Below are 19,381 nucleotides of genomic sequence, written 5' to 3'. Positions count from 1 at the left end.
AAAGATCAGAACACTTTAAAATATACATATAGGGAGATGTATATGTATCTACTATACATTTTATTGAAATGAAAACAATGGGGGGAAATAGCCATTATCAACAAAATTAGTATTGAGTATTGTCATGTCCAGATTCCCGTCTCATTTACACCAAGGTAAATCGGGAGTAGTGCTGTTGACTTCCATGAAATTACTTTAGATTTATATGAGTATAAGAGAGGTCACGCTCTCATTCTCACTCAGTAAGTCTCAAACCCGCCAGAGGATCTAGGCATTGAGACCCTGAGGCCCAGATGGGGTCCGTTATTGTGATCCCATTGACAGACTGGGCCTTACAATTTCTCTGAAAGACACAAGAAAGTAGCCTGTAAGCATAAGGTGGGTCTAATTCTGAATCCATTGAAATCCATGGGAGTTTTGCCAGTGAGTTCTGTGGGAGCAGGATACTGCACTTTACCACCATTTATACACTAGTACAGTTGTGGGGGTTTTTAATGCACCACTGTTAATAACACTCTAGTAAATGAGCATCATTTCCTTGTCATTTTGCATTTCAAACAGATAAGTAAAAATGAAAATGACAGTTTATAATTCTCAGGTGCAATAGGAGCCCCTGGAGCCAACGGAGCTGTTGGAGAAAGGGGGAATCAAGGACGGGATGGTCTTCCTGGCTCCCCAGGGGAAAAGGGAGAACGAGGTACTGCAGTATAATATTTTCATGTTATTTTTAAACTCATTTCCTTTCCTGTTCACAATTCTTGTCAATCCTGTGGGCTAAAAGAGGAATCCCCTGAAGTACAAAAATTATGTTGGTAACTAAAAGGTTTCTTTCACACTTCACAAACTTTCTGTATGAATTTTGCATAGGACATCAAAGTACAGTATATACACATGGCTCCTGCATGACTTTTCTGGTTTATAATGATCATTATATAGTCCCTTTTAATGTCCACGTCTACAAAGGTAAGGGTATTGCTGATAATATCTGAGATGGCCTCAAAAATGCTCTAAGAGTTAGAGATATTACACCTTTATGATGAAGCAACAGCCTCAACTGCTAGATGGAATAAGAACTTAGAAGCCAGCCTTGGGTTTACTCATATGAATAAAGTTACTCACCTGCTTACATCTTTGCAGGATCCAGCCCTTTAACTCTCAAATCCTTCAGTTAGATGCTCTTCCTCTTTTCGCCCAGCAGCCACAGAAAGTTACAGTTCTTCCTCATTTACAGAAGAAAAGTGTTTTCACATTTTTAGCCTCAAGCTGCTTTTTTGTGTGTTAGTATAAAAACAGATATTCAGTATTCTTCCTTCATATCAAGTTCTTAATAACGACTGTCATATTATTTTCACTTTTCACATACTTAAGTTTCTTTTTGCATTTTTCTTAGTTGCTGATTTAAAACAAATGCAGTGTTTTTCCTGGTTTTTTCTTCAGTTTGGGGGGGGGGGTGTGTGGGTGTGGGTGTGTGTGTGTGTGTGTGTGTGTGTGAAAATAGGCTTTAGCATTGGTAAGATACGCCTCAACTATGACCGTAAAATGTGCCTCCCAGATTAAAAAAGATGGTACCTCATTCGTATTTCCGAGTAGCAGCATAGCACAAATCCAAACTAATAAAGATTTTTCAGATAATTAAAATGTGATATTTGATCCAGTATATGTTGAACAAATGTATGGAACGTTAGACAAATATAACATGTATCTTCCACCAGTGCTTAAGGGCTGTTGAGTCGCACATGAAATATTATTTTGCAGGTGAACCCGGGTGGCAGATTCCAGGTCCACAAGGTATTTCTGGTCCTAAAGGTGAGTATTATTTTCAGCTACCATGAGTTTGGTTTTTAAACAGGTTTGGGGATTTTTTTGCTTTTTTTTTTTTTTTTTTAAGCCAAATTCTGCACTTGGATGCTTAAATTGTCACTTAGGCTCTTAAAAAAGAAGGAGAGTGATTCTGTAGTTAAAACCAGTGATCCAGCCCTATTTGTTAGGTTTCAAGATGTCTTACTTGTACAGTTAAGTCTATATAATACAGAGAAATCAAGGACATATTTCCTGCTTTTATAAAGGTGTAGTCAAGCACAGGATTCTCTAGTTTGTTTTGTATGGCAATTTGATTATCAGGATATGTTCTAATACAGGAAGCTGTTGCTACTGTGCACTAGCCATTGTCTGCCAGGATAAAAGAAAGCCACATCCATTTCTTTTCATGTAAATTCCCTTTCACTTTTATTCAGGTTTCAGAGTAACAGCCGTGTTAGTCTGTATTCGTAAAAAGAAAAGGAGTACTTGTGGCACCTTAGAGACTAACCAGTTTATTTGAGCATGAGCTTTCGTGAGCTACAGCTCACTTCATCGCTGTAGCTCACGAAAGCTCATGCTCAAATAAACTGGTTAGTCTCTAAGGTGCCACAAGTACTCCTTTTCTTTTTACTTTTATTCAGCTCTCTCTTCTTGTACCTCCATGCTTGGAGTTGCAAGAGGGGGAAATGATTTCCTGAGAGGGACAACAGCAGTTCCCAATCTCAGTAATGAAAAGATTTCCCTTCACGTGTAAAGCAAGGAATTCAAGAACAGCACTATGAACAAAATAAGTCAGTTCTGGATCCTGATATTTTTAGCTGTGGCTTGGTTTAAAAGGATTTACCAGTTCCACCTGAAAAATTATAGCATTTTTTATCATGGCAACCAACAATCCTAGGTTGTTCTTTCTTCCTCAAATCTTTCCAGTCCTTTGTCAAAATAACTCCTTCGCACAGCCAAGCTCTCCAGTGCAGTCTCAGAAGAACAGCAGCATGTTACCCATTCCACAGTGAGTGCTGCCTGCCCTGAGCTACATTGTTACACGAGACAACTTGTTGTTGTAAGGCAAACAGGCACTTGGCACCTACTCTGACAACAATCCCATTTTCAATGTATAATAAATGTATGCATTCTTGGTTGCCGGGATTCTGAAAGTAATGGCTGCCCCATTGAAAATTATCTCAGAACTTATTAAGCAACTTCTTATGTTTCACAGGAATCAAAGGTGACAAGGGGATTCCTGGTTGTCCAGGACCAGAAGGTATTAAAGGTCTAATGGGGGATCCAGGACCAATGGGACCTCCTGGATTGAATGGAAAGCCAGGATTCCCAGGTGCACCAGGCATAACAATTCCTGGCCAGAAAGGAAATAGAGGTCTTGCCGGAGTGAATGGAAGACTGGGTGTGTTGCTCTTATTTCTTATTGATGGGAAAAGAAGTTTTAGTATCTAGTGGAGATGGTTTGGCAAATCTAGAATCACAGATGACAGGGGCTTATGCACTTTATGATTAAGCAGACAGTTGCTTTATCAGTTGGTGTATCTTTACCATTGCAAAAAACAACGTATGTCTACACAGTGAAACATAAAACTAAAATAACATAATGGATCTCAATCCATGAACCACATCTTCTGCTAAAATCCCAATCCTTCCCCCTACCCCTACATAAACCCCTTGGATCCCGTGCCAGGCCTGGGCCAGTGGTTTTGCACAGGTATTACCAAGAGCCTACTTAAGGGCAATGAGGTAGCTCTGGTGTCACATAAAGTCTAATTTGGTCTGAATAGCCTTGGTAACTGGTGCTGGGTGTAGGATGGAAATAACCCAGCTCTCAACCCAGATTTCAGGTTGTGTGTGCAGGGCTCGCAGTTGGAAAAAATACACATTTATGCTTCTTGCTCTGGAATCATTGAGGGACAATGAACATGGAGCCCCATGATGCCACTTCTGCAGAGTCATTTTTCATGGCAGAGCTGTGCTGTAAATAATGCTGCCATGAAATATGCCTACTGATTGCCTTTATTGATTCAGCTTTTTTTTTAAAATGTAGGTATTCCTGGTAGTCCAGGATCTTCTGGAACCCCTGTGTACAGCATAAAAGGAAACAAAGGTGTTAGAGGTATAGATGTCATACCAGGACCACCAGGATTGGTAGGCAGTATTGGTCCTCAAGGTTCAACAGTAAGTGAAATGAATACTCCTTCTTTCTTACTCGCTTTTTAATTTCACAGTTTTGGTGAAAATTACACCCAGGCAAAAAAAGTTGTGATGTAAGAAAGAAATTAAGGTGAGTACTTGTTGTGCATAAGCTTCAGAGGGCATCTGTGATAAATGAAGAGTGGGGGGAGGTATCTCCTTTTATGGACAGCCAGCCAGTTAGCGATGAAATCCCTGTTAGTAGCTATTCTCTACTTGCTTTACCTGTAAAGCGTTAAACAAGCCCATAGGTAAAATGAAGGGAGTGGGCATCTGACCAAAAGAGCCAATGTGGGGGGGGGGGCTAGAACTTTTTAAAATTGGGGAAAAAACTTTCCCTTTGTCTATCTGTTGTTGTCCTCCTGGAGAGGAGACACAGAGCAGCAATGCTGTAAGAAGCTTGCGGCAGGTATGAAAAATCATCAAATCAGACCTAGAAACTACTCTTTCGAAACCCCAGATATGTAAGTAGACCAGGAAATGTCAAGGAAGACACAATTAGGTTTATCTCTTTTATTTCTGTAAGGCTTGTGGACTCCTCTTGCTAAGACTCAAATGCTTTTGTTTTGTTTGTAACCTTTAAGCTGGACCTCAAGAAAACCATTCTTGATGCTTAATTATTATATTTACTCTTTTTAAATCTAGCAATAGCCTAAGTTCCAGATGTATTTTCTGTCTTTTTGTTTTTAATAAAAGTTACCTTTTTTTAAGAACAGGATTGGGTTTTTTATGTCCTAAAAGGTTTGTGCATATGTTGTTTAATTAGCTGGCAGCAACAGCTAATTTCGTTTGTTTTCTTTCTCAGCTCTTCCCCGGAGGGTGGGTGAAAGGGCTCGAGGGTACCCCACAGGGAGGAATTCCCAAGTGCGCCTTCCTGGGTTCAAAGGGTTTTTTTTGCATTTGGGTGGTGGCAGCATCTACCCATCCAAGGTCAGAGAGAAGCTGTAACCTTGGGAGTTTAATACAAGCCTGGAGTGGCCAGTATTAATTGTTAGAATCCTTGTGGGCCCCCCACCTTCTGCACTCAAAGTGCCAGAGTGGGGAATAAGCCTAGACAGCATCGAACACATCACCATGAATTTTTAGTAGTTTCCTTGCTTTTGCTGTTTTATCATTCCTGAGTGTAGCTCCTGGTGGATGAATTTCTATTTACTTGTTTTCTTAACAATGGGCAGAATATTTCTAGCGTGCTTGCAAACACGTAGGGTGAGATGTCGTCTGATTATAGTATGTTTGTAGGCACATTTTGCAGTAGCTCCGATATTTCCCCTTTGCACATTCTTTCTCAATTTTTGGTTGAGCTGTAGAAATTAATGGACATGTTTTGTGTCATTCTGTTTGTCTGAAAAATAGCATAGTCAGTAACCTATTGAATTCTAAGTAAAAACCCAGACAGCCTATCTTGCGGTGTCTGAATACGATTTTTCTATGATTTTTCTTCATTCTTGTTGTCTGATTTGCAGGGAGTTGAAGGCACCCCAGGCAATGCAGGCCCTAGAGGTGAACCTGGCTTTACAGGACTTCCAGGTGTAACAGGTATTCACCTATTTATTAAACATACTTTTTGTGGACAGCATAGTACCAGTTGTATAACTGGAGACATGGAACCTTCTTAGTAAAACGTGGCTGTAGAAGGGTCAGGGATGGAAAATTCACCAGAAGATCAGGTTTGCTCACAACTCATCCTCTCTGGGTTGTGTTTTATTGCAAAGATTCTGGTTTAGACCAACCTGACACCAACTCAATAAAAAGCATCTGCCTTCCCTTTGTGCAACTTTTCAATCAATAAACTCACAATACAAAACAGGGTGGCTCCTATGGTTTACGAGACCTTTCAGCCATGGCTTCTAGTCAGCACAGCCAATTGTACCCTATTCCTATCCACCATGATCCATCACTATGCACAAGGCCAGCATAAGGATTTGGGGGAAGGTTTATCAAATGATTCTTTGGGATAAATTCAACCCATAGCTGATTGATTTTATATAAAAATGTTATGGGGGTTGGGATGAGGATATGTTTTTAGTTGGCCACAACCCAAGTTCTTTGAGACAGGGACTGTCTTTTATGTTTGCATAGCACCTAGCACAATGGGACCCCGATCCTGATTGGGCATTCTGGATGCTATTTTAATACAGGATAACGCATTTTCTTGCCAAAACAGCCATGGGTGAATGACCAGGATTCCATCCCATATTTCACAGCTGTTAAAAATTGACTATATTTTACATGTAAATAATTGAGCATCAGTAATCATGGAACCCTACAGTGCCATTTTTACCAAGTAAACAGTCACTATAGCTTTTTGTTAACTCTGTGAGATCATGTACCCGGAGGATTCTTAAACGAATCTCTGAAACCACCGACAGTTTTTTGGCTTCTACAATCATGCATGTGTCTAATCTTCCTTTTTAGGAGAAAAGGGTAATCGAGGACCCCCTGGACCAATGGGTGCAGCAGGACCTATTGGACCAAAGGGCCACCCTGGTAACCATTATTCCAGTCCTTCTCATTCTAGTGCCCCAAAACTTTATTTTGGGGGGGCGGGGTGTTAATATAAAGCATCCAGCTCTTTGTTGTATTTCCACTGTTAGGTCAGCCTGGAGCACTTAGGAAAGCAACATATATCCCAGGAAATCAAGGACCTGCTGGATCACCTGGAAGCCCAGGACTACCAGGAGATCCAGGACCTCGAGGGCCACCAGGATTACATGGTATATGTTTTACCATTTGCCTAGACTACTTGATAAGACTTGTTCATGGTTGGCTGGCACCCTGAATTTCTGCATAGACACTTTTATCTCTCTTAATATCACTTTCCTTTTCTATTGTATTTTAGTGTCATATTGACAACCTCCTATTCATAACTTTACCCCAGTTCACTGGATGGGTGAGCAGTTCCCTTAACATAGACCTGTGCAAAAAAGAATTCATGAACATTTTTGTCATGCTGCTCACAATTTCTTTTTGAGGAGATTCATGAAGATGATATTTGGGAAAGGTGATTAATCTTGACAAAAAATACCCATTATAATACATAACAAAATGTGTATCTCTTTCAGGGGTTGACCTCACGGCATTTTTGTCTATGATTGTCATGTGTGGGCATTTGGTTTGTTTTTTTGTCTGCTTCATGTCAGCTCAAAAATTTCTTTTTGAAGAATCCTGGCCCCCATCAGGATGAGTACATTCATCCCAAAGGTTCTTAGATGAAAGACAGGAGCCAAGTAAACTCAGCCACCATCCCACTTCCTCTTGACTCCTGTTCCCTTTTTTGTTTTCTCTCTCTCCATGTCCCACCTCTGATTCTTACCATCTCAGCCAGGAACTTCCAGAGGAGACCCTCCTCCCACTGAGTGGAGAGCCTTATGCTTTCTTCCCATTTTAGCTTAGCTGATCTTGCCACTGAGACACCTTGCCAGCATCATGCTGATTCCTCCATGGCAGTGTCCTCAGCTGATACTGAACACCATTTCCCAACTGCTTTCAGACTAAAGGAGGGGGTCAGACCAACCAGCAGGGAAGTGGAGCAGATCAGGCATGCCAGAGAAGTGGGTGTTCCTAGCAGAAGCACATAAGGCCAGTTAGAACTACTGAGAGTCCTGAACCAGCATCTCTTAGCAACCAAAATCAATTTCTGTTTTATGCTATGGTGCTCCTCTGAAATCTGGCCAATCCTTAAGGTGTAAGCTTCCCAAGACTTAGCCGGTTCCCTAAGGGTTAACAAAAGGCATAGAATAAAGGAACATTTTTTGTCTCTTACAAGAAAATTTATCTTATATTGGAATCTAAATTATTTATGGATCTAAGAGCAGCAACTCATACCATTTTGGATTGCTACTGTACTTTTGGAAAATTTCAATAAAACAGCAAATGCTGAAAAAGGTATATAGTCAGGCCTCGATTTACGCTATTGTTGCGTTCTTGAAAAAACACTGTGCAAATAGAAATAGCTTAAAAAGATACCAAGGGTCTATGGGAAATAAAAGTTTAGGTTACAGGATCACAAGATGACCTACCTAATTTATCCAATACAGGTTTTATTAAAAATTTTTAATGAAATTTCAACTTGCTACTAACCTTTACTGATGTTGAGGATGAACTTGATATGATGATAATGCTGATGTCGTTTAAGTCAGAACGCTGATGGTTCATCTGGGGTGTCTTGGGAGGCCAGGGAGTGTGGAGCAGTGGCGTAGCCAGGACAGGACACTTGGGTGGGTCCCAACTTCGGGTAGGTAGGCATTGACGGGGGCGGGGAGGGAAGACAGGAAGGATCGGGGTCACCTCCCCATACCCCCTCCAGCCGGCCTTTCGGGGGTCGATGGACACTGGCCAGGGTCCCCACACCCCAGTCACGCACTCGGGGAGCGGGGTCAGGGCGTGGGGGCTTGCCCTACTCTGCCAGCCTGGTGCTCCTGCCGGGGATTGGGGCACAGGGGCTTGCCCCGTTCCTCTTGCCCAGCACTCCAGCCAGGGAGTAGGGTCAAGGTAAGGCAGCTTACTCCACTCCACCCGGCGCTCCAGCCAGGGAGCGGGGTCAGGGCGCAGGGGCTTGCCCACTCCCCAGCTGGAGTGCCGGGTGGGTGAAGTGGGGCACCAGGGTCCCCCCCAGGTGTGCGCCTGGGGCAGGGGGGCCCCAGCCAGAGTGTCCATTGCCCCCCGCAAGGCTGGCTGGAGGGGTATGGGGAGGCAGCCCTGATCCCTCCTCCCACCCCCATCATTGCCCGCCCACTCAAGTGTCCCATCCTGGCTACACCACTGATCTGCGCAACTTGGTGACCGTGCCACACCATGTAAAAGTGAATCCATACTGTGTACAAAAATAAAGGGTCACAATTAATTGACCGTGAATAACTGAAACCGTGCAAAAAAAGCATGTAAATCGAGGCCTGACAGTATTAATATTAGCTTTAGTTTTGTAACGATCCATTGTGAAAATTAAAACTTTCTACAGTATAACCACTCTTTTTATATCATCTTCCTAATTTATTTGATGCGAAATCTGGTGACGGTAATATGATAGAATTCTGACTTTAAAGCATTTGATTCTACAGAAAATTATGCCACAGTATCTGCTATTTTGAAGCTGCATTCCGGTGTTGTTTGTCTGGCTGATTGTTTTTGTTTTGTTTGTTTGTTTGTTTTGTAATTGGTAATTGTGTGTATGGAGAATAATTACTGTTATATTAACACACATTCTTGCATATACAACACAGGACCTCAAGGTGTAAAAGGTCTACCAGGCCATTCTGGAAATCCAGGCATACTTGGACCAGTTGGTCCAAAAGGAGACAGAGGATTTCAAGGACAAAGAGGTACAGTGAAGGAGACATAGCTATTTGTGTACCATCATACTGAAGCTGCAGATAAGTTGGACTCCAATTTCTGGGGATCCTTCCATTCTGATACAAATTACATTATGACACCCTCAATCAGGCCCAGATTCAGCAAAGCACTTACGCACATGCTTAACTTTAAACACATGACTAGTCCCACTAAAATCATCTCTTTTCAGATCTCATTTGAAAACATACCTTTCCTCCCTTGATAATGCTGCTTAACTTCTCTCTCCCTCTGTGATTGACCATGTTTGTTTATTTAGAAATCCATGTCCACCACCAAGGTGCCTTACTTTTTATATAAACAGTCAATTATAGAACAACAAATTGGAACTGCTTGTTTTAAGTCCTTCACCATAAAATGTTTTTACATTTACCGCTCTCCTGCAGAGTAAACCATATTTCTTAGCCACTGTACATTTGGGGATATAGGTTGAAGGAAGAATGCTGTATAGAATCAAATTGCATTGTATTTTATAACTAATATTGTTTTATTTGTTCCACGCAAAAGCTATTTATGTACCTTTTACATTTAACAGGATTTAAAACGTGTATCTGTTTTTTACAATATCTATTTGTATAATGTACGTGAAATTATCAAATTTCTCAAGCTAGGTCAGAATTTAAAAATGTAGTTTTTTGTAGAAAGATACATGTAGATATATGTAGGACAATAGCTTGACATACGAGAGACAGTATATTTCAGTGGATCAGACACTCACGTGGGAGTGAGGAGTTCCAGATTCTATTCCTGACTCTCCCACTGTCCTGCTGTGTTACCTTCCACCGGTCATTTCACGTCTGTTTGCCTTCCCAGCTTTCATCTGTCTTGTCTCTTTAGAGCGTAAGCTCTGTGGGACAGGGGTTGTTTGTCTGTTGGGGATTCTAGACACTACTAGAAGGCAGATAATAATATTTAAGTTGAACTATTTAAAATTTTGTTTTCGGATGGGTTCAGTCACTTCAGAAAGCAATCAGAGACATACTGTTTAAAGAGTAATAGGATAAAAATATGTATGTTTTGGGGGGTTTTTTACAGGATGTCCTGGGCTTATTGGCTTTCCAGGAATACGGGGCCTACCTGGTTCCCCTGGTATTTCCATAGCTGGTCCAACAAGAAGAGGCTTCATCTTTACCCGGCACAGCCAGTCAACAAAGATTCCATCATGCCCATCTGGGACAGCTCAGATCTACAGTGGTTATTCTCTTCTCTTTGTACAAGGAAATGAGCAAGCACATGGCCAAGACCTTGGTACCATCTTAGAAAGAATTTTAAAACCATTTACTGTAAAATCCATGACCACCTTACTGAATAGGGGAATAAGCCTAAACTACTGATGGGAAAGGCAAATGTGCAGTAAATATCTCATAATTTACCTGAAATGAAAATATCGGTCAGAGATACTAATCTCCACTGTACACTAAGGACTAAATAGTGCTCATGCAACCAGTCCCATAAAAGGGGAAGCAAGTAGCTCTACCATATCAAGAGAGACCCAGGGAAGGAATCCTGGCTCAGAGAGGCAGTTCCTTCCCAGCATCCGCATCTCCTTTGCCCCCCTTGACCATTCAGTATCAGGGACGAGGTGAAGGATATTATTGCACAATTAATCAAAAGAAATAATTCCTTGCTTTCAACAGATTTTGTTCTTAGCCCCCATGCTATTTTAATGTAGCCTCTTTGTATTTAATTTAATCATCAGATTACCTTACTTATGGTACAACTGTACAGAAAAGTGGCTTCTTTTCTTTACATCCTCTATCTGTATTTATTCTTAGTGTTGTAGATTGGATCTCATCACATGGCTGTTCCATTTGTTATGCTAAATATCTCTCATGGCTTTCACAAAACTGCCATCCTATGTCTTTCAGGGACAGTTGGTAGCTGCCTGCAGCGATTTACCACCATGCCATTTTTATTCTGTAACACCAATGATGTTTGCAATTTTGCTTCTCGCAATGACTATTCATACTGGCTGTCAACTACAGCACCAATGCCAGAAGACATGGAACCAATCTCTGGCAGCGCCTTACAGCCCTATATTAGCAGGTATGAGTTTAATAACTTCAGCCCCTCTTCCGACCTACACAGATAACATCATTTATTTTGAACAGCAAAATGCGAAATACAGATGAGTTAAGCTTTCAAAATGCAAAAGTATTAAAAAGTACTATGCCAGTAGCTAACAAATTAACCAGACTTGCAATAACAATATCTCTCTGTGAACAGAAGAATTTGTGAGGCTCTAGTAGAAATATTTCAAACTGATCTTACTGAAATCCAACCTCCAGTCACAGTTCTATAATATGATCTTGTTTTTTTCAGTCAGCCTGCCTGTCTTAGCCAATACAAGCTCTGAATTTGACCACCTGGATATTTGATCACATTTGAATATGTGTTTGATATGTGGTACCAAAGTCCCAAATGACGAATAATTTAAATCTAACCTAAATGAGCAAATATCAAGAAGACCCTGAAACCAAAACTGAGATGTTCATTTAAAGAGATAAGATGGGTGGGGTAATATCTTTTACTGGACCAATTGCTGTTGGCAGGGCTGTCCCTACCTATTCTGGGGCCTCATGCAACCCCAGGCCTCTGTGGGGGGAGGGGGGGCGCTGGCCCCAGGCCTCCACGGGGGGTGGAGCGGGCTGGCTTGGGGGTCGGGGGGAGCCATCCCCCAGCACTCACCAGCGGCACAGCTGGGGCCAGGTCGCTGCACTTCCCGCCGCCGATGAGTGCAGGCCCGGCCTTGCTGCAGAACTCAGGGAAGTGGGGGCAGGGCTGGGGCGGGGAAGAGGGGGGGCAGGGGCTGGAGCAGCACGTAGCTGCGCAGGGCACCAGGAAATTTGGTGCCCCAAATTTCCTGGTGCCCTACACAGCTGCGTACTTTGCGTATGGGTAAGGTACCTGGCTGTTGGTGAGAGAGACAAGCTTTTGAACTACACAAAACTCTTCTTCAGGTCTAGGAAAGGATGTCCCAGCTAAATACAAGGTGAAACAGATGGTTTAGCTTCTAACAGATTAGCTTATTACAACAATCTGTAACTCACTTACCCCCCTTTTTTGTCCTATGACTGCAGGGATGTTGTCATAAATATAAAGGGAAGGGTAACCACCTTTCTGTATACAGTGCTATAAAATCCCTCCTGGCCAGAGACAACATCCTGTTACCTGTAAGGGTTAAGAAGCTCAGCTAACCTGGCTGGCACCTGACCCAAAGGACCAATAAGGGAACAAGATACTTTCAAATCTTGGGGCGGGGGAGGCTTTTGTTTGTGCTCTTTGTCTACGTGTTTGTTCTCTCTTGGGATTGAGAGAGGCCAGACAGAAATCCGTCTTCTCCAACCCATCCTAATCCAAGTCTCCAATATTGCAAGCGACATAGGTAAGCCAGGCAAGGCGGATTAGTTTATCTTTTATTTTATGTGAATTTTCCCTGTGTTAAGAGGGAGGTTTATTCCTGTTTTCTGTAACTTTAAGGTTTTGCCCAGAGGGGGATCCTCTGTGTTTTGAATCTGAATACCCTGTAAAGTATTTTCCATCCTGATTTTACAGAGGTGATTCTTTTACCTTTTCTTTAAATAAAATTCTTCTTTTAAGAACCTGATTTATTTTTCTTTGTTCTTAAGATCCAAGGGTTTGGGTCTGTGTTCACCTGTACAAATTGGTGAGGATTATTATCAAGCCTTCCCAGGAAAGGGGCTGTAGGGCTTGGGGGGATATTTTGGGGAAAGACGTCTCCAAGTGGTCTCTTTCCCTGTTCTTTGTTTAAAACACTTGGTGGTGGCAGCATACTGTTCAAAGACAAGGCAAAGTTTGTACTTTGGGGAAGTTTTTAACCTAAGATGGTAAGAATAAGCTTAGGGGGTCTTTCATGCGGATCCTCACATCTGTACCCTAGAGTTCAGAGTGGTGAAGGGACCCTGACAGATGTTAACAGGCCACTTCAACTTGAATGGTCCCTTAGAATATGAGTTAACTAATTATGCTAGACAATCTTGTATTTAGCTGTGACACCCCTGAGTATCTTTCCCTGACCTGAAGAAGAGCTCTGTCTGTGTAGCTCGAAAGCTTGTCTCTTACACGAACAGAAGTTGGTCCAATACAAGATATTACCTCACCCAACTTGTCTCTCTAATATCCTGGGACAAACATGGCTACAACAACACTATAAATGTTCATTTAAACGTTCTGGTATCCTAGTTAAAGCTAGGGTATGTTTAATTTGCATGACTGGCACAAGAAAGACAACCCAAAGTCTCACTGACCCTGATGATATTAAGAAGCAATAGTTACATAATAATCAGCAGCTCCATGTGCAGGCGTATTAGATTTGGACAGGATAAAAGGAAACAGACGTCATTTCAACATTAGGAATGTGTTGTCTTCTTACAGCTGAATTTACTTTAATGAACATATACTGGAATAAACTATCGTTTCTGTGATCAGTGCATGAAAATTACAGACTGAGGCTGAGAACTCTCGTGCATAATGTCCCAAGGCAGTTATGCAGTGTAGAGTCTCATTTTACATCCTTTATCTGTTTACAGACCCATCTTCAAGACTCTATCACCATAGTGTTTGGAGACCTCCTGCACCTGTAGGGCCAGATTCTCCTGTGCACTACAGCCACTTTGCACCATACCACCCATGTAATCTGCCCCTAAAGCCATCTTCACTGGACCAGGGAGAATCACACTATTGCATGCATAGATGATTCTTAAGAGATGTATAGTGTCCTTTCTGTCAGAGTAACGGAGCATCAGAGTTTCAGATAGAAGAGAATGTGGCTGGAAGAAATGGGGCATGGCTGTGGTGCTCCTGTACTGTGTCAGTCCTCAGCTACATTTTTGGTCCCATGTGGCATTCTTCAGCCTAGCCTACTTTTGAGAAGCCCTCAGGCAACTTTAAAACATCAGCAGCACTGCACAGAGCATCAGTAAGACCAGAGGGTGCAAAAGCAAGCTTTAGATCAGCTTTGCACACACGCACCCCCCTTTGCATGCAGTCCATGCAGTTCAGTCAGACCCCAAGATTTGGTCTATATTCCTTCATTAGTGGATGAAACAGATTTTTCTAATCATGGCAGAGTATTCCAGCGTAAAAATGTATAACACCCCAAGCAGTGAGCATCTAAAGCAAGCAAGTTTTAACCTTTCATTTCAATAATGGCAGCATTAGGATGATCAAAGTGTTCTAGGGCTAATCTCCTTGCCTCACCAATTCCTTGCAGTGTATATGGATGGAAATTGTGAAGTCATGTATTTTGGATAGTCTGGTACCTGACAGCTGGTTACCAGTTTACCTGTTTCCATGGGGGCAATGTTATGAGTGCAAATTCCAAAATTCAGACCAATGCCTGTAATGGGACGGGAAATTGTATCAGTAAGATCTATAAATGTCGTCTGGATTTTTTTCACCCAATACCTATGTTTCATATTACAGATGTATTGTTTGTGAAGGACCAGCAGTGGTAATAGCAGTTCACAGCCAAACAACTGCACTTCCTTTATGTCCTCAAGGCTGGATATCTCTGTGGAAGGGTTTTTCCTTTGTTATGGTAAGGGGGAAAATAGACAAAAAATACTTTTCACGTGGAGCAACACCCTTTTACATGGGGAATGGGGTTTGCTGTCTTCCCAGGATTTGTCCCTAATGTAAAGCTGTTTAGCGAAGAAAGGAAAGAAAGATAGCTTGTTTCTAGGATGTGGTTACTACTGGGTGCTGATTTTAAACATGCAGATTTTTATCAACTACAAGAGGTTTCCATCCAAAGTGTTCTACTGTAAAGGGTCATTTTATGGGCATTTCTACAAGCACGTTTCCCACTGCAGATAAGTTCCTTCTCTGCTTTCTATGAAGAGAGAAGCAATCAGTGCAAGGGAAAACGATGCACAGGTGATTAAAACTGGAGAAATGGCTCATTTGAAATCAGGTTACTACGATACTTAACTAAGGAGGTGCCAAACCTCTTCCGGGGAATTTCTATCTTTGTCCTGGGCCTGGTTATCATGACCTCTCCCCCCGACAGAGAAAAACACCTTGGCAGGGATTAGAGAAATACCACAAAGTCCTTTGAATTGTCCTAAAGCTTCTGTACTGGTCTTCATTAAAAGGTAGTAAATTGTATTAATGTCAAAATAATACCAGCCCAAAATATAATAATCCATCATTCAATACAATTAATCGGTGCTGATTGTTGTTTTAGCTCGATTGCACAATGGTACTTTGCTAGAATGGTACTTCACACGTGTTTTTTAGAAAGATATTTCTTGCATTCTGTTCAGTAAAAGGTGTTTAGCAGTGTCAAAGTCAGATTCAGGACTCACATAATTTGTCAGGACACTCTGTTTATTAGCAAAGCGCTTTGCCAAAGCACCCAGATGTGAGACCCTCTCTGAGGCTAAAGATAACTTATTTATACAGCTAAGCCAAAGCCAATTTAACATAAGAGACAAAAGGAAGCAGAAACTGACAAATATACATACATATCTTATTTGCATACTAATGTTTACCAATCTCCTAGCTCAGTAGGAGCTCTAAGTTAATTAGTTTGAGGACCATTGTCTCATACGCCTTAATGTTTCTCTTCCTGACAACTATATTTCAACAAACCCTTCAAGTAGCATTTCTTTAATGAATTATAATTTCAATATAATTCATTCTACTTTCACAGCAGATGTTCATTAAAGATAGTTTTGTGGTTACAGTATACAAGTGCCGGTTCAGAAGCCTCTGGCCAAGCATTGGCATCACCTGGATCCTGCTTGGAAGAATTCCGTGCCATTCCATTCATAGAATGTCATGGTAGAGGGACATGCAACTACTACACAAATTCCTACAGCTTCTGGCTGGCTTCACTGGATCCAAGGAGAATGTTCAGGTAACCTTTGCTTTCCCAGTGACTCAGCTATGACCCGTTGCCCTCATCCATACCAGCCACCATTGCTGCAGATCCAGGGGTAGCATAGGAGCCATTAAGTTGGCTGTACACTATCTGAACATCCTGCTAGTCATCCTTGCGAGGGTGGCTAAGCTGACTTTAGAGTCATTTTGCGGTGTTGGAACAGCACAAAGGGGCCTAAAAGAGGATCAAAGCCTTCATTTCTTTAAATCCCAGCCTTCTTGAAACAAGTCTTTTAAATGCACAGGGAAATAGTCACCACTAATATAAGCAGGTGCAATTCCATTATTTTCAGCAGTTTCCCCTGCTTATGTCAATGGTGAATTTTCTAGAGAGAAGCTAGTAAGCCAAAGCATACTGGAACTTTTCAACCCTGATTCTATACTGATTTCCAGCCTATACAATCCCAGCAATTTCAGTGGGATTTCCAAGGTGTACCTTAGTGCAGAATTTGGCCCCTTCGTGCTAAATTTTGATATGGGGAAAAGTGAGTATTTTCCAAGTTCATATATCCTAGAAAGCTTTATATATTTCTTCCTGCAACCATAAACAACACTGATGTTTCAAGAACGTGTCCTTTATAATCCCTCCATCTTTTCTTGGTGTGTACTGTATGCTTTGTGGTCATCTTGTACACATTCAGGGGCAACCCTAGGCACATGCGTAGTGTGTTGCTGTACATATCCCTGTGCTCTTGAGGGCTGCGCTGTCAGCATATGCTCACGGTACACTAACACACATTTCATTCTTCAAGGCAACTAATGGTCATACCCCAGTCTTGTCAGTTGCAATGTTGATGTAACGCCAACAGATCCCGGTCACCGGCAGTTGGGATCAAATCTGGGACTTCTGGAGCTTAGTGCATGAGTCTCTACCACATGAGCTAAAAGCCAACTAGCTGTTCGCTAAGTCTGTAGAGCAGACTCATTTTATCTCTCTCTCTAAGTGGACTCAGTGCCACTAGATGGGACAGAACACTGCACCCAGGAGGTGTGTGGGTTACATTAACACCACCTTTCACCTCTTGCTTAAGGAGATGAGGACAGATTTTTAAAAATAGGGGAATCTAAAGCCTTGACCCAAAACCCAATATAAAGACTTGGTCTTTGGATTAGACCCTAACAGTCTAGATAACAATGATGGGATTGTGGTACTTTACCCCACTTACTCTGGCTCAAAATCAGTGCTTAGTGTTGGGAGCCCTTGTGACACATGCTCTGGTGAGGCTGGCTAAGAGCTATGTGAGAGCTGGGGTGGTGGGGACAGAGGCAAAAGTGCAAATATAGAAAACTCCCACCACCTCACTCCTATTTTAAAAAGAAAAGTAAATGTGTTGTTCTCTTTCTTTTAGGAAGCCTTTACCACAGATTTTAAAAGCCGGGGAATTGGAAAACATCATCAGCCGCTGTCAGGTCTGCATGAAGAGAGACAGAAATTTTTGATGGAGCATCAAACTCTGCTTTTATTGCAAAGAATAGCCTAACTCTGCAGAACATGCATTTATTAATGCCAAACTGTTTCTGGACAATGAGCTCTAAAATGCTAGTGCAGCCCTATGGTGAGATAGTGCAGCATTTTGATTTTCTTTTTTCTAAGCAAATTGCAAAGCACTTTTTTGGAGAAGGCTGTTGTTATGGCAGTACTACAGATCTTCATCTTCTGAACTGTGAGGCAAAGTGGGTGATGTAATATCTTTTATTGAACCAACTTCTCTGGGTGAGAAAAAAAGGGTCTGGGATTTAAGTGGACCGTAGAGTTAAGTCCGTGATTTAAGGGCTCCCATGGCGTTCCAGAGTGAACGCAAACCTTCAGTTATAAATCTATTTTTTAAAAATGCACTAGAAAAAGAAACATAAAATCTACACCTTTTATAAAGTATTTGAAACATTAAATATTTGTCACAAACATCTGCAGAAATAAAACCTCCTATTCCATCCAGTCAGGTGAAAGTATCTTAAAATAAAACATTTGTTATGAGTGATGTTCAAATGGTATTATCGGAGCACTAATTTACACCAGTGAATTCAATTGTAAATGGACTTAAATACTTGATAAGCACTTTTATTTAGTCATTTAATTTATATAAACTGTAGCTCTGAATTTTTTGGTATTTATGATATTGCACATGCAGCACTATTTAAAATTTTAATGTTGACATTTAAAAAGTTAATAACTTTTAATACTTGCACACAACTGTCAGAATTCCAGTTCAATTATTTAATCTTATAAATAAAGCATAATTAATCTGACAAGTCTAATAAATGCATCATTTTAAATGTAGGGTCCAGAAGTCAGCTGAAGGGTCTAGAAGTCAGTTGAAGTAAGAAAGATTTCTCATTGAGGCCTATTTTTTGCAAGTAAAATATTTTATATCTATTTGTTAAACTATTTCCAGTATATTTGTTTTAATACTCGAATTTTCTCTGTTAATATAACTCAAAACAGTTTTCCGCATATGTAACATCCAGTTAAGTCCACTGGAGATGCACAATAGGGTATGATATACAGTGTAACATGTATATCACCTGGATTATTACAAAGTTTTAAACTCAGCAGTAAGAGATGGGGAATGCAGCCTAGCAGTTTGGAGCATGTGACGAAGTCAGGTAGTCAGGGTTTTGTTCCCAGTTCTGGACTCTGCCACTCACTTACTGTGTGGCCTTGGACAAGTCACATTGGCTAAAATATTTTGGGCAGCTTGAGACTTTGTAAGTAACGAGCACTCGCAGCTCCCACTGACTGCAACTGGAGATGAAAGTGTTCAGCACCTCTGAAAATCAAACCCAGCATGTTTCAAATTGGGCACCCACAATCAAAGGCCATTTTAAAAAAAATGCTGGCCTTAAAAAATGTCTATGCCTCAGTTTCCCCATATATAAGTCAAGATCATTTCACTTTCCTATCACTCAGCATTGCGAATATTAGCTAGCTAATGTCTGTAAAGTTCTTTGAGAGCCTTGGGGAAAAGGTGCTAAAGAAGTGCAAAGTGTTAATATATTGCATTAAAAGAATGCAAGTGGCACTACGGGCAATCAGAAATAATGAGCAAATAATCAAAAAGACTAGGGAAAAGAAATCCTTTCTCTAAACGCAACCAAGTAACTCTGACTGTACAGATAAAGTTCATTAAACTTA

At 41.3% G+C, this 19,381-nt stretch overlaps 1 protein-coding gene across 3 annotated transcripts in view; it reads left to right on the top strand.

Annotated features, from left to right (window-relative positions):
• COL4A3 (collagen type IV alpha 3 chain) overlaps positions 1 to 17,958 on the top strand; it is a 104,172-nt gene extending 86,214 nt beyond the window's left edge. For 2 of the 3 annotated variants that reach the window (XM_043522343.1, XM_037909097.2), the window contains 13 exons: positions 599 to 697; positions 1,756 to 1,806; positions 3,017 to 3,202; positions 3,851 to 3,981; positions 5,460 to 5,532; positions 6,412 to 6,483; positions 6,591 to 6,710; positions 9,216 to 9,314; positions 10,378 to 10,590; positions 11,211 to 11,388; positions 14,788 to 14,902; positions 16,053 to 16,225; positions 17,598 to 17,958. In XM_043522343.1, the coding sequence (XP_043378278.1) occupies positions 599 to 697; positions 1,756 to 1,806; positions 3,017 to 3,202; positions 3,851 to 3,981; positions 5,460 to 5,532; positions 6,412 to 6,483; positions 6,591 to 6,710; positions 9,216 to 9,314; positions 10,378 to 10,590; positions 11,211 to 11,388; positions 14,788 to 14,902; positions 16,053 to 16,225; positions 17,598 to 17,688 (1,601 nt within the window). In that variant the 3' untranslated portion in view covers positions 17,689 to 17,958. The remainder of the gene's footprint in view (positions 1 to 598; positions 698 to 1,755; positions 1,807 to 3,016; positions 3,203 to 3,850; positions 3,982 to 5,459; positions 5,533 to 6,411; positions 6,484 to 6,590; positions 6,711 to 9,215; positions 9,315 to 10,377; positions 10,591 to 11,210; positions 11,389 to 14,787; positions 14,903 to 16,052; positions 16,226 to 17,597) is intronic. The other variant, XM_043522342.1, reaches the window with a different exon arrangement.
• The last annotated feature ends 1,423 nt before the right edge of the window (positions 17,959 to 19,381 follow it).

The sequence above is a fragment of the Chelonia mydas genome, chromosome 9 (genome assembly GCF_015237465.2).
Source record: "Chelonia mydas isolate rCheMyd1 chromosome 9, rCheMyd1.pri.v2, whole genome shotgun sequence".
Lineage (NCBI taxonomy): Eukaryota > Metazoa > Chordata > Testudines > Cheloniidae > Chelonia > Chelonia mydas.
This window is presented reverse-complemented; position numbering and strand designations above follow the sequence as displayed.